At 45.2% G+C, this 14,292-nt stretch overlaps 1 protein-coding gene across 1 annotated transcript in view; it reads left to right on the top strand.

Moving 5' to 3' along the window:
- Positions 1-4,250: 4,250 nt before the first annotated feature.
- Positions 4,251-14,292, top strand: part of LOC141110101 (alcohol dehydrogenase 1-like) — a 114,382-nt gene continuing 104,340 nt past the window's right edge. Inside the window, exon 1 of the mRNA XM_073601322.1 lies at positions 4,251-4,319. Within this exon, the coding sequence (XP_073457423.1) occupies positions 4,302-4,319 (18 nt within the window). The 5' untranslated portion in view covers positions 4,251-4,301. The remainder of the gene's footprint in view (positions 4,320-14,292) is intronic.

Raw genomic sequence — 14,292 nt, 5'->3', positions numbered from 1 at the left:
ATTATCTCGTGCTTCACGAGTGTGGACAAAACCAACCTGGTCAAGACAAATAATAGATGGAATAACCAATTGAAGTCTATCTGCCAATAGTTTAGCATATATTTTAAGGTCAACATTGATTAAAGATATTGGACGATAGCTTGAGCATTCGGCTGGGTCTTTTTGATCTTTGAGGATAAGAGTAATATGAGCCTCTTGTGATTGCAGAGAAAAAAACATGAGTCAGAGATTGAATTGAATGTAACCTCCATGATGGGAGCTAAAGTATCTTGAAACTGTTTATAGAAAATGCTTGAGAAGCCGTCTGGGCCAAGGGCTCTTGCCTGAAGAAAGTGCATTAATCGTTTGAAGTATTTCCTCGGTAGTAAATGATGAACTCAATGAGGAAACAGCAGACTGATCTAATCTAGGCAGGGCGGTACTCGACATGTATTTAGAGAGCTTTTCGCAACCCCCCCCCCCCATATTCATAGGGTTTGTGAAGGGATTTGGGATGTTATAAAGATTCTTATAGTACTCATGAAACATTGAGACAGTATCCTCGGATGATTGCACCAGCCCCTTTTTAGGGCTTTGTAGTTTGGGAATGTATGTACATCCTATTTATATACGTATAGAGTTAGCTAACAGTTTACCAATTTTATTCCCAAACTCATAGCTAGTTCTACGCATGCAGTCCTTATGTCGATAATACATCTGATCAAGTAGCTGTAGGAGATCCTTGAATTTATTTTCCAATTGTTGGAAAAGATTAGCCACAAGAGTACTTTTATGGGCGAGCTCTAACGTATGGACTTCTTGCATAAGCCTTGTAATTTCCAAAGAGCGTTCCTTTTTTCAAATGGGCACCCTCTAAATAAGAGTCCCTCTAATAACATATTTCAAGGATCCCATATGAGCAGTTGCGCTGTTGTGTCCTGACTGTGATCTAATAGAAATTGGGAGATTGTACGCCTAATTGCCTTGCAGGTCAGTTTATCTTTCAAAAGAGTCTCATTCAACCTCCATGATGCTCTTGGTTTAGAGAAATGTGGTGTTTGGTACACACAGTTGCAGCGCATTGGTGAAGCATTGAGTTAAAACAGGTGGTGAGGAGGCATCACCTCGCTGTCTCACTGCCTGTCAAGTGGCTCTGGAATCACATACATTATTCATTTTTTTATTCAACCACAGGGTTAAATGAAAAAAAAAAAAAGACCCAATTCCTTCATCCACACACCCAAAGTGGATGGGGGAATCCTTCCCATTGTGGTAATGTATTCTGACAGGGAACCTTCCCTACCGTCAGAATACAGTGATTAGTGCTGTCGGCTATAGCCGGGGAACACTGATTGATTCGGAAAAAAACAACGGGTTGGTTGATCGGTGGATCGACTTGGATCGAAATTCAGCCAGTCTCTGCTGAACTGGCCGAATTTTGATCCATATATGGGCACCTTTAGCCCAAGAGAGCAAAAGGTTGCCTTACAGTAACAGTCCTAATTTAATGCAACTCAAATGTGAATTAATTAATGCTAAAATTGCCATATATGTTAAAGGGGTTGTAAAGGTAAACATTTTTTCACCTTAATGCATTCTATGCATTAAGGTGAAAAAACTACTAACAATACCGCCGTCCCCAGCCCCCCAGTTTTACTTACCTGACCCCTCGAAATTCGGCTGCTCGTTCACGTCCTCGATTCCGCTGCTCAGCCTGGCCGCTGATTGGCTACAGTGGATGGATTGGAAGCAGCACAGCCATTGGCTCGCGCTGCTGTCAATCACATCCAATGACGCGGCGCGCTGGGGGGCGGGGCCGAGTGATACAGCGAGCGGCTATAGCCGCCGGCTGTATCACGGGAGCGCGCTCGCAATAACTAACCACCATGCGAGGGAGCTCGCATTAAGGTGGTTAATTATTGCGGGGAGGAGCTGAGACAGCCGCCAAGGGACCCCAGAAGAGCAGGTTCGGGGCCACTCTGTGCAGAACAAGCTGCACAGTGAAGGTAAGTATAACATGTTTGTTATTTTTAAAAAATAAAAAAAATACCTTTACAACCCCTTTAACTTGTTGTTTTGTATGCGTGTTAGCCAGGATCAAAGTTAATTTATTATCGAAAGGTGCAAGATTCAAAATTGATATACTTCTGGCTTTACTACCTATTGAGCCAATGACCTGAAACATGTACACAGCCAGTGAAGTGTGAAGTCTGCAATGGTGTATTTCATATTAGTTCTAGGTCAATGTCTTGCTTAGCTAGGATCAGGTTACTTGATGCAACATCTTCCTAGGCAGGTTGCTAGGATGATAGGTAAAATTAGTTCTTTTTGGATCCTCTATAACCATTGGAGCAGCTATTAATTTTTCTGGGCTGTTCTAGAGCTCACATGCTGCAGATTTGATTGCATTCTGGAGGCTTCCAGAACATAGAGGGGTAGGAAAGACTTGTGCTGCAGCCATTCCCTGGAGAGACATGCCCAGTATGTAGCTTGGAGGACATAAATAGTCTGGAGTCTGGAGCAGCCCTGTTCTTGTCCTGCTTGAGAAGTTCCCAGCCTTGGGGCTGCTGTCCCTTTGAGGCAGCTCTGCTGGAGTCTGCTTATAATTATCAAGGTCCCAGCTTTAGCAGAGCTGGGGGGCCTATTCCTAATTACCTTGAAACCCAAGTAAGCAGTTTCATCTAAGAATCTGGTCTGAAGAACACACTGAAGTGTGCCTGGTGAAAGCTGGAAGGTGTATAGCTGCCTTGGGACATTGTGAGTACTGACCAGAGCTCAGGATTCTAGTGACTGTGTGCTGTTCTACTTTTGAGGTGCCAGTGGTAGCTTTCTTTGAGACTGCTCCTACAGGTTCTCAGTTTTGGAGTTCCCCGTTTTTCCTGGCTTAAAAGACTGTTCAAAGAAGTATCATCTAATGAAGTGTGTCCTCCTGTTACAAGTCAACATTTTTTGGAGTATCTCTTACTACCCCAGCCCCTCTCCTGTTACAGTTCTACAAGCAATAAATCTTAAAAAGACATCCCCTGTTTTTTGGAGCCAGAGTAAATGGACTGTTGACTGTGTAATCGGTTGCCTCTGAACTGTTTGGAGAAGAACCAGTTAAAATCAGTGGCTCCTACAGGGGTAGCACTACATTTACAATTTCACTTTATTATACACCAAAACTTTGTGTAGAAACAGTACATGGATTGATTTGTAATTTTGAAAAAGATTTAAAGTAAATCATGCAGAAATGTAGTGTATACTCAAGAAAATAGACCCTTAAGCCTTACAACTTTAAAAAAAATATGGTACAAACGTTCTAATATTAGCACAGTTGCAATGTTTCTTGGGTGGCATCCACAGATCACTACAATTATTTGTGGCTTGAGGTAGTTTTTTATTGTACAGAAATGAGCTGCAGTCTTATATCTTCCAGCGGTTATGAACTATATAGATGAGTTTGCTAAGTTTTCAGGGCTTGCTATTAACTGGGAGAAGTCTGTGCTTTTGCCGTTGGATCCACTTCCGAAGGATTTGCCATCAATATGCCCACAACTTGTAATTGTTTCCTCTTTTAAATATTTTTGAGTCACCATGACCGCATCCCCTCTGTCATATATAGCGGACAATATTGCTCCATTACTGACAAGATTTCAAATTCAAAGTAGGGTTTGGTGTAAACTTCCTCTTTCAGATAATAGACCGCATACATTTAATTAAGATGGTCTGGATGCCACAACTTTTAAAATTTTCACATAATTCCCCAGTTTGGATGCCTCTGAAGAACTTTAATAAGATCACAGATATTTCATTCAGTTGTATCGGCTGCTGCACAGTGAGGCCTGCCATACTTTTTTTTTTCACCGCACACTGCCTGCACACAAGCTCAATACAGCAGTGTAAACCGTGCACATAGGAGACAGTTGCAGTGGGACTGCCACCCAACGCGGTCCGCACTTGGTATGAATAGACCCTTAAGCCTTACAACTTTAAAAAAAATATGGTACAAACATTCTAATATTAGCACAGTTGCAGTGTTTTTTTGGGTGGTATCCACAGATCACTACTGTTATTTGTGGCTTGAGGTTGTTTTTTATTGTACAGAAATGAGCTGCAGTCTTATATCTTCCAGCTAACACTAATTACAACTGAACAACATTGTGCTGCAATTTTAACTGATAAATGCATAGCTGCTTATCTGCATTCCTCACAAGGTGCATTCCTGGGAGGGAGTGATAAACATATAGCTAATAAGGGGAGGGAAGTGGGAGGTTTAATTTGTACTTCAACAAAAGTAAAACTATTGTCAGTAAAGAACACTGGAGAAAGGGCCAAGTGAAATGGAGACTGCTGGAAAGGTATGAAAACACCTTACAATGGGGGCAGCATAGGTGGTAACTTACAAAATACATATACCTACGATTTTATCATGACGGATAATGTTGGCTGTATGTATTTTGCTTTCACCTTTGGCAATTTCTGTTTTTGTTGGCATACTTTTATTTTTATTCATATTATCATTGTATTGTTGTGTAAGATGTATACTCATACAGTGGGTTTGTAGGTATATTATCATAGGTATTGTTGTGTCAAATATATACACAGACAGTGTGTCTGTATGTACCTATGATTTAGATATTTGAAATACCTTTCATGTTTCAGTGATATTATCAAAACCTAAGTATGTAGAAGGTTTTTGAGCACACGACTTTGCCTGTATACATGTGGCCCATATGAAAAATAAGATTTTTTTTCTGTATAAAGTGTTAATTCATTAGCTAACATCCCGGTTGCACAACCATTTTAGTTACCATTTTGGTTAAGCACCCACTTATATGAGAGACTTTCATTGAAAGCACTGACCATAAATGAACACCTAATGGCACACCTAACACCTAACGCCTTACTTTTGCTGTGAATTAGTCCTTCTTGACACCGTAAGGTTATACCACAGGCTAATGCATTGTGTTTTGGGTTAATATTAATGTGTTTTTATATTGCAACCACTGACAGTTATCGTTAATGAAAATGTTTTGTATTTCAATGGCTTAAGTCATTTCGACTCCAGAGGAGGTGAAGTGGTAAATTTGCCCTAACACCTCACTTAGTCTAACACACTTAATCAGTTTTTTTTTCCTAACACAGTGTGGTAAGCTCACCTCAGCATTGCAAACCGATTGTTTTGAGCTCCGACATTCAGTGAGCTCATTTGAGCAAAACCTGTTACAGCAACTAATGCCGCGTACACACGGTCGGACTTTTCGTCTACAAAAGTCCGACGGACGCCGACGGACTAAAGCTGGCTGACAATCCGATTGTGTGTGGGCTTCCCCGGACTTTCAGCGGACTTTTCCAGCCTCAAATTTGACGGACTTTAGATTTGAAACATGCTTCAAATCTTTACGTCGTAACTACGCCGGACCCAGAAATCCGCTCGTCTGTGTGCTAGTCTGACGGACAAAAACCCACGCTAGGGCAGCTATTGGCTCCTGGCTATCAACTTCCTTATTTTAGTCCGGTGTACGTCATCACGTACGAATCCGTCGGACTTTTGTGTGATCGTATGTAGGCAAGTCCGTTCGTAAGAAAGTCTGCCGCAAGTCCGCCAAAAGTCCGTCGAAAGTCTGTCGGACAGGCTGACGGACTTTTGTAGCCGAAAAGTCCGACCGTGTGTACGCGGCATAAGTGTTATAGTTCTGAATAGTAAATGTCTGACTGTTATTACAGTCCACTTCAGTACATTGGCCCAGATGTCGAGTTATTATCTCAGTTAGTGGGGTGAATAATAGCAGTGAGTGCATTTCCTATGGGGCCCCTTTTAAAGAAGCCCTGAATAACAGTTTTTGAAGAGCACTTTGTTACTTTATTATTTGCATGACATTTTGGACTTTGTAGTGCACCAGCACGAGTTACTTAAGGACTTTGTATATACATGCTGAGTCCAGCACAATATATTATAATTATAATATTGGTTTCATTTGTGATTATTGCACAGGAAGATATTTACATATTTTTCAATGCACCATTAAGGTTTTTTGATTCATGTTTTTCATGCCATTGGACTATTTATTTTAGATTGTGGTCCTCTGCAAGGAGGCTCACATCATTGCATGGCCACTCATTTTCTGCCTAGGATTAGCATATGAGAGTGTGAGCATAACAAATTGTTGTCTTTTGTGTTTTTGCACTCTTGTTTATTTGTCAGCTATCAGCACATTAGTCTGCCAAAATTATTCAGACATTTGCACTGACAGCACTTTTTGCATATTTGCACCTGACATGTATTTTTGCCCTTTGTTATAGCATTTATTTGCACAGGATCTATACTAGAAATCCATCACGTCATTAGGGGGTTGCTGAGCACCCCAAATTCAGAACAGCGCCATCTCTATCCCTTTTCACTTTTATATCATCCTTAGGAGGTCCAATGATTTAACAAAATACAAATGACTCCTCTGAATATTACTATAAGTATTCTCACACTAATGCTTCTCCACATCGCCCATACCTCTCGAGTCCGCTTAAGGTGCAAATTTATACTAAGTACTATACCTATGCCTCCCCATCCATCCTATCTAAGACGTGTTGTACACTGCCACCTCTCTAAGCAACACAAAGGCCACTACTTAGACTTTAACTCCTCACTCAACCAATCTTGCACATAAGCTAACCATATCACCCCCTGTATCTCCACCTCCATAAGCACAGCTCCAAAATTGCATGATTTGGACATCCTTAGCACTCTAGTCAGACCACGAACCCAACCAGAGAGATAACTTCATCTCCTCTGACCTACCCGGAGTAAATATACTTATCTGGAAGAATAGATGGCCTATTTCTTCATTTCTTCCTCCGGTATATTAATCCCCCCCCCCACTCATACACCTAACTAGTATTTATATCACAGTTCTCCCTCATGCCCTCCCCCCGTATCTCCCTAAACCCCCCCATTAATCCCCTTATTTTTATCTAACCCTTTTTCTACTTTCCGCTCCTGACACCCCTCTCTCTCTTCAAAACTAAAAATCTACGATCATCCACAACTCTTGAGCTCGATACAAATCACCTTCGAACTAAGGTTCTGTCTCTATATCATTAACGAACCATCTAACCATCCTACAGCATGTCTACACAAAATCTCCAAACCACTCATCTTTCGCTGAAACTGGCCTTCATCAACGCCAAAGGCCTAAACATTCCTGAGAAGCGCTCACAACTTCTTAGAGAATGCCACAAGCTCAAAGCCAATATTGTTTACATACAGGAAACTCACTTCTTATCAGATAAAACTTTCAGATTTGCTAGAGAATTGACTCTAGCATTCCATTCAACAAACAAAGAATCCAAAACAAAGGGGGTTTCTGTCCTTATATCGAAACACATACCTTTCCAGATGACAGATTCCCTGTATGATCAGGCAGGTAGATACATCTTCCTAAAAGGAACAATAGGTTCACGGCCGGTCACCATCGCCAACATTTACGCTACCAATACCAAGTCGCATTCTTCCGTCAAATTTGTGACCTTCTGTCAGACTTTACTTACCAGACCGGTGAGTCCGCTTGGGCAGAGGGTGGTCTCCCGTACGTATCCTATTCGCGGCCCCTGGTAGAATGGACAGGAGGCACGGGAATATGGAATGGTAAGAGAGCCTGGTGAGGTATCCAGGTGCTGGGTGGAAGAGAACGTTCAAGCAGCAGATGGTGTGCTGGAACACAAGCAAACAGATGCTGAGCAGGAGCAAGCAGGCAGGTCAGGGCACAGGCAGAGTGCGGCAACAGGCAGGCAACACAGTACAGTAGGAGCAGGCAGAAGAAGGGTCAAACAAGCCAAGGTCAGGTACGGGCAGCAGTCAGCGGAGTATCAGAGGCAAGCCGGGTCGTCAGGAGATCTGGAAACACAGGAACGCAGGAACAGGTAGTGGGAACTAAGGAACCGGAAGCTGTTGATCAGGCATCACCGAGCAGAGGCCAGGGCAGACCTAAATAGGTCGATTGGCGACAAACGCTGTGCCCGCGCGTACGCCGATATGCCCCGGCTCCCGCACAAGCATGCACGCGGCCCCGAACACCGCCGTGCACACCAGGACCAACAGAAGCATGCACACCAGCGCCCACAGGAACACGCTCAGCTGCACGCACAGGAATGCGCAAAGGAACGCGTTTCCTGCAAAAGTTTGATGTTAGTGGAGAAAAAATTCATAGTTTCAGCGACTGTGGGAACGGTACACTCAGGTATTGAACTAGGCAAGAAAGAAGGATGAAAACCGTAGTTAGCAAAGAATGGTGTTTGGTTGATGGCGGAATGCAAGGAGTTATTGTAGGCAAACTCTGCAACGGGTAGTAAAGAGACCCAGTCGTCTTGATAGAAAGCAGAGAAGCAGCGGAGGTATTGCTCCAGGGTTTGATTGGTTCTCTCTGTTTGCCCATTTGTCTGGGGATGGTAAGCTGATGAGAATGCCAACTCTATTTCCAGGGAGCCACAGAGAGCCTTCCAGAACCTCAAGGTAAATCGGACACAATACTTGCCGGGACCCCATGCAGCCTTACCACTTCTTTAACAAAAATCTTCGCAGTGTTCATGGCCGAGGGTGTGCCCTTCATGGGAAGAAAATGTGCCATCTTGGATAGCCTATCTATCACAACGAAAATGGTGGAAAATCCCTCCACAGAGGGAGTTCCACGATTAAATCCATCGATATCATTTTCCATGGCCTCTCCAGAACGGGTAAAGGTTTTTGTAGCCCCTAAGCCCTTGTCCGGCTATTTTTACTTCGGGCACAAGTGTTGCATGAATCCACATAACTTTTACAATCGTTAGACAGTTGGGGCCACTAGAAGGTGCGCTGCACCAACTCTGTAGTCTTCAACACACCAAAATGTCCGGCTAATTTATGGTCGTGACAAAGTTCCATTACCGCCACCCGTAAACGTTCAGGGACTATGACCTTATCTTCATGCCAAAACAGACCCTCACTCAGATTGGTTTCAGGGTACGGGGACATTCCCACAGAGGCCTGCTTTATCCGGGTAATAAGATCCACTTGAAGGAGCAAAAAGTTCCCAGAGGGAAGGATCGTGTTCTGGAGGCAAGGTCTCTTCTGAATCATAGAACATGCGCAAAAGTGCATCTGGCTTAATGTTCTTAGAACCCGGTCTATAGGTGATGTGGAATTGGAATCGGGAAAAGAAAAGTGCCCATCTAGCCTGTCGCGGTCTCAATCTTTTGGCTGTCCTCAAATATTCCAGATTCTTGTGATCCGTATACACCAAGATGGGATGTGCAGCACCCTCCAGAAGGTAACGCCACTCCTCCAGAGCCGACTTGATGGCCAGAAGTTCCCGATCTCCTACATCATAATTCCTTTCAGATATTGAGAGCTTGCGTGAAAAAAATGCCACTGGGTAAAGAAGAGCTTTGGTACCCTGCCGCTGAAAGAGAACCGCTCCAACTGCTATTCCAACCTCCAGGACAAACGGTAAAGCAGAATTAGGGTGTTTCAGGATGGTAGCCGACGTGAAGAGCTCCTTAAGTTTTTCAAAAGCCGCCTGGGCCTTAGGAGTCCATGAGAATCGGATTCCCTGCCTGGTTAGTTCGGTTATTGGGGCGATTATTGCTGAAAACCCCTTAATGAATTTCCGATAAAAATCAGAAAAGCCGATGAAGCATTGCACACCATTTGAGGGTCCATCTTAATGCCATCCACCGAGATGATTAGGCCTAGGAATTGGATGCATTGGAGTTCGAACTCACACTTTTCGAGTTTTGCGTAGAGACCATGTTGTCTGAGCCGGGTTAGGACATTCCGGACGTGTCTGCGGTGATCGGCTAGCGAGGAGGAGAAGATCAGAATATCATCAAGATACACTATAACCTACAAGTCCAGGTAGTCACGAAAAAAGTAATTGACAAAGTGCTGGAATGTTGCGGGGGGCGTTGCATAAACCAAAGGGCGTGACAAGGTACTCGAAGTGCCCAAATCAAGTGCGGAATACCGTCTTCCACTCGTCCCCTTCACGGATTCGAATTAAGTTACAAGCTCCGCGAAGATCAAGCTTTGTGAACACGACTGCGGCTCCCAACCTTTGGAAAAGTTCTGGCACTAGAGGCAAGGGATAACGGTTCTTGATAGTTATCCTATTCGATTCCTGATAATCAATGCAAGGACGTAAGGAATGGTCTTTCTTTTCGATGAAAAAGATGCCCGCACCGGCTGGGGAGGTCGGCGGGCAGATAAATCCCTTCTCCAGATTTTCATCAATGTAGACTTTTAGTGTATGTAATGAGCCCCTTGCTCGCTCGGTTCCACTCTCCCGACACGCCTCTGCTGCTATTGAATCAGATTGCAACGTCTGAGGGTTCGGTCATCCGATGCTCCGGGAATTGAACTACAGCTATGTGCCGTTCAAATCCAGTTGTGATAGCTCAGAACAAACACCAGGCAGGCTGTATGTAAGTTCAACCAGGAATCTCTCTTTATTGACAGGAATACAGTCTCTTTTATACAATAAAAGAGGAGGTGCAGACCTCCTGCTCATATTACTCTAACAATACAGCTGTAACCTAATTAAACTAATTAACATGAGCTAATTAACTAATCCCTTTAGACAGCCTAGATTACTCAGACATGACCTTTAGGCCAGACTGGCCGTCTTGTAGCTCAGAAAACCCAATCAACATTATCACAATAGCAGAGTTAATTAACACAAACAACAATGGGGATCTAATGACTCTTAGATACCATACTAGAGACTTATTTACAATACACATTCTAGCAGGCAACAGACAGACAGGTGTCTGGAATTGACATCAGCATCTCCTAACAGTATTTGTCCCAGCATTATGAATCAGCCACTATTTCTAATATGGCAAATCCAGGGTCCCCAGAGTCTGTGTGTCCTGGGGGACCAGGACCCGAATCCACAGTAATACCACCTCAAGAGTCCCCAGGCATACAGCTCACAAAGAGCACCGTTCCCCCAAATGCCAGGGCCCACGATCGATCAGCAAGAGGCTAGCATTCAGTCCCCTCCAAAAGTCTCTCTCCCGGCTAGGTCTGTCACAGTCCCCTTCCCGGATTCGAATTAAATTATAAGCTCCACGAAGATCAAGCTTTGTGAACACGACTGGGGCTCCCAACCTTTGGAAAAGTTCTGGCACTAGAGGCAAGGGATAACGGTTCTTGATAGTTATCCTATTCAATTCCTGATAATCAATGCAAGGACGTAAGGAATGGTCTTTCTTTTCGACGAAAAAGATGCCCGCACCACCTGGGGAGGTGGACGGGCGGATAAATCCCTTCTCCAGATTTTCATCAATGTAGACTTTTAGTGTGCTTAACTCCTGCTCAGTTAGTGGGAAGATTCTTCCGAAGGGAACCTCAGTTCCCGGTAGGAGTTCTATTGGGCAGTCATAGTCCCGGTAGGGTTTAGGGATGGACTGACGTAGTTCCAGATCTGAGTCCAGACAAAGGAGTTGGGAGGTTTCAGTAGAGGACCTGTACAGGCAGTGTTGTTGGCAGTACTCAGAAGGAAAGGTAACTTCCCCTGTGGTCCGGTTAATGCTGGGGTTATGGGCTTGTAGCCAAGGTATTCCCAAGATGATGGGAAAGAGTGGAGAAGAGATGGGGTCCAGACCAAGAAATTCCTGGTGATGGGTGCCAATGATGGCCAGCAAAGGGACGGTCTCTTGGGTGACCGGGCCGGAACGAAGGGTGGAGCCATCTGCCAGGTGTATAGTAAGCCCCTGGGCCTTGGGTTGAAGTGGGATGTGATGATTAGCAGCGAAAGTCAGGTCGACGAAGCAGCTGCAGGCACCGGAGTCAATGATGACCGTCACTGGAGTAATCCCTCCTGGAAGCTGCAAAGTGATGGAGAGAGCAAGGTGAGAACCGGACTTAGGTACAATGGATGCACACATTGAAGAAGCAGGAAGACACTTACGCATCTTGTTGGGGCAAGGCTTCACGTAGTGCCCGGGTTCACCGCAATACAGGCAAAGGTTGTGGGCTTGTCTATGCAGCTTTTCCTCAGGAGTCAGTGTGGGGTGGAGCAAGCCAAGCTGCATAGGCTCTGGGGCGGGTGCGGTAGAGATGGGAGGAAGTTGACCGACCGAACTGGGAACCTTAGGTAGCATCCAAGTAGGGCGGAACTGGTTAGTAGACCTCTCTGACCGGCGTTCCCTCAAACGATGGTCAATCTGGATGGACAGGTTGATGAGTTCATCCAAAGACGGGGGTATTCCAACACGTGCCTGCTCATCTTTAAGAAAGTCCCATTCTAAACTGGTCACGCAAGGCGGTGTCATTCCAGTTTGTGTCAGAGCTCCAGCGTCTGAACTCTACTGCATAATCTTCTGCTGCCCTGCGACCCTGCTGTAGAGTGCAGAGCGGCTTCTGCAGTCGCAGTCAGCTGTGGATCCTCATACAGTTGGGACATGGCCAAGAAGAATGCTTCTAAACTATCCAGGGATACTGATTTTTTCTCCACCAGGCGCTGGGCCCAGGTTTGGGGTTCACCAGACAACAAAGAAATGACAAAGCCCACCTTAGTTGCCTCTAGAGAGAAGGTGCGTGGTTGCAAGGTGAAATAGAGCTCGCAGGCGTTACGAAACGCACGGTACTTGCTGCGTTCTCCAGCAAACCTTTCAGGAGTGGGTACTCTGGGCTCAGGAGTAAGCATTACTACGGAGGGTGCAGATGAAAGTCCAGCAGAAGATGCTCCCTGGGGATTGGAGGAAGAGGATAGAGCCAAGACTTGCTCCTCCAATCTTGAATAGCCTTCCTGAAGGCTCTTTATGGCTTGAGTAAGACCCACCAGATGTCTACAAAGGTCATCCATGGGGGAGGCCCCCTGCCCGGACTCGATCATGGCTGCCTGATACTGTCAGACTTTGCTTACCAGACCGGTGAGTCCGCTTGGGCAGAGGGTGGTCAACGGTACGTATCCTACTCGCGGCCCCTGGTAGAATGGACAGGAAGCACGGGAGTATGGAATGGTAAGAGAGCCTGGTGAGGGATCCAGGTGCTGGGTGGAAGAGAATCTTCAAGCAGCAGATGGTGTGCTGGAACACAGGCAAACAGATGCTGAGCAGGAGCAAGCAGGCAGGTCAGGGCACAGGCGGAGTTCAGCAACAGGCAGGCAACACAGTACAGTAGGAGCAGGCAGAAGAAGGGTCAAACAAGCCAAGGCCAGATACGGGCAGCAGTCAGCGAAGTATAAGAGGCAAGCCGGGTCGTCAGGAGATCTGGAAACACAGGAACGCAGGAACAGGTGGTGGGAACTAAGGAACCGGAAGCTGTTGATCAGGCAGCCCATGAGCTGAGTGCAGAGCAGACCTAAATAGGCCGATTGGTGCCAAACACCGCGCCTGCGTGCACGCCGATACGCGCACACATGCACGCACGCCGATACGCACCGGCGCCCGCACAAGCATGCACGCGCCCCCGAACACCGGTGCACACACCAGGACCAACAGAAGCATGCACACCAGCTCCCACAGGAACACACTCAGCGGCACGCACAGGAACGTGCGTGCCAGTGCGAGCCGATGCACACCGGCACGCACCCATGCAGCCAGCACCGCGGCCAACAAGGTAGTCTCTCTGACACCTTCTGTCCTCTTTCTCAACAGGGATTTTAATCCTTGGAGGAGATTTTAATGTTTCTCTTAACCCGCTTCTAGACACATCCTCAGGTACCTCAACGATGTCCTACAGGGCGTTAAAACAAATCAAGTTACAACTTTAAGGTCTCTTGCTGCATGATACCTGGAGAACGCTGAACCCTCAAGGTAAAAACTACACATACTTCTCGCCCCTTCACCAAAAGTACTCTTGAATTTACTACTTTTTCATTTCCCAACCTGACATCCCTCTGTTAGAAAAAGCCACAATAGAACCCATGACTCTATCAGATCACCACCCGATCACTATCCTTCTAACTTTCCCTGAAAAAACACAAGGACAAAAACCTGGAGACTCAATCCCTCCTTATTTAAACACCCAGTTGATATAGAAAGATTCACCTCTTGCATACAAGAGTATTTTTCTCTCAACGACACCACAGACACAACATGCCTGATTTTGTGGGAAGCACACAAATTTGTCATCCGGGGGGATTTCATAAAAACTGCATCCAAAATCAAAAAAGAAAGCCAACTTAAAATTACATCACTCATGTCCCGTATATGTGCGTTAGAAGACACTCACAAACAAAACTTAGCAACCTCTACCTACCAAGAATTGACCCAAACAAGACTTCTTCTCCTTGATGAGCTAAACATGAAAACCAAAAGACGGTACACTCTAAGACATAAAATCTTCTATGAACA

Source organism: Aquarana catesbeiana, linkage group LG01 (assembly GCF_042186555.1).
Source record: "Aquarana catesbeiana isolate 2022-GZ linkage group LG01, ASM4218655v1, whole genome shotgun sequence".
Classification (NCBI taxonomy): domain Eukaryota; kingdom Metazoa; phylum Chordata; class Amphibia; order Anura; family Ranidae; genus Aquarana; species Aquarana catesbeiana.
The sequence above is the reverse complement of the archived record's forward strand: the minus strand, read 5'-3'. Positions and strand labels throughout refer to the sequence as shown.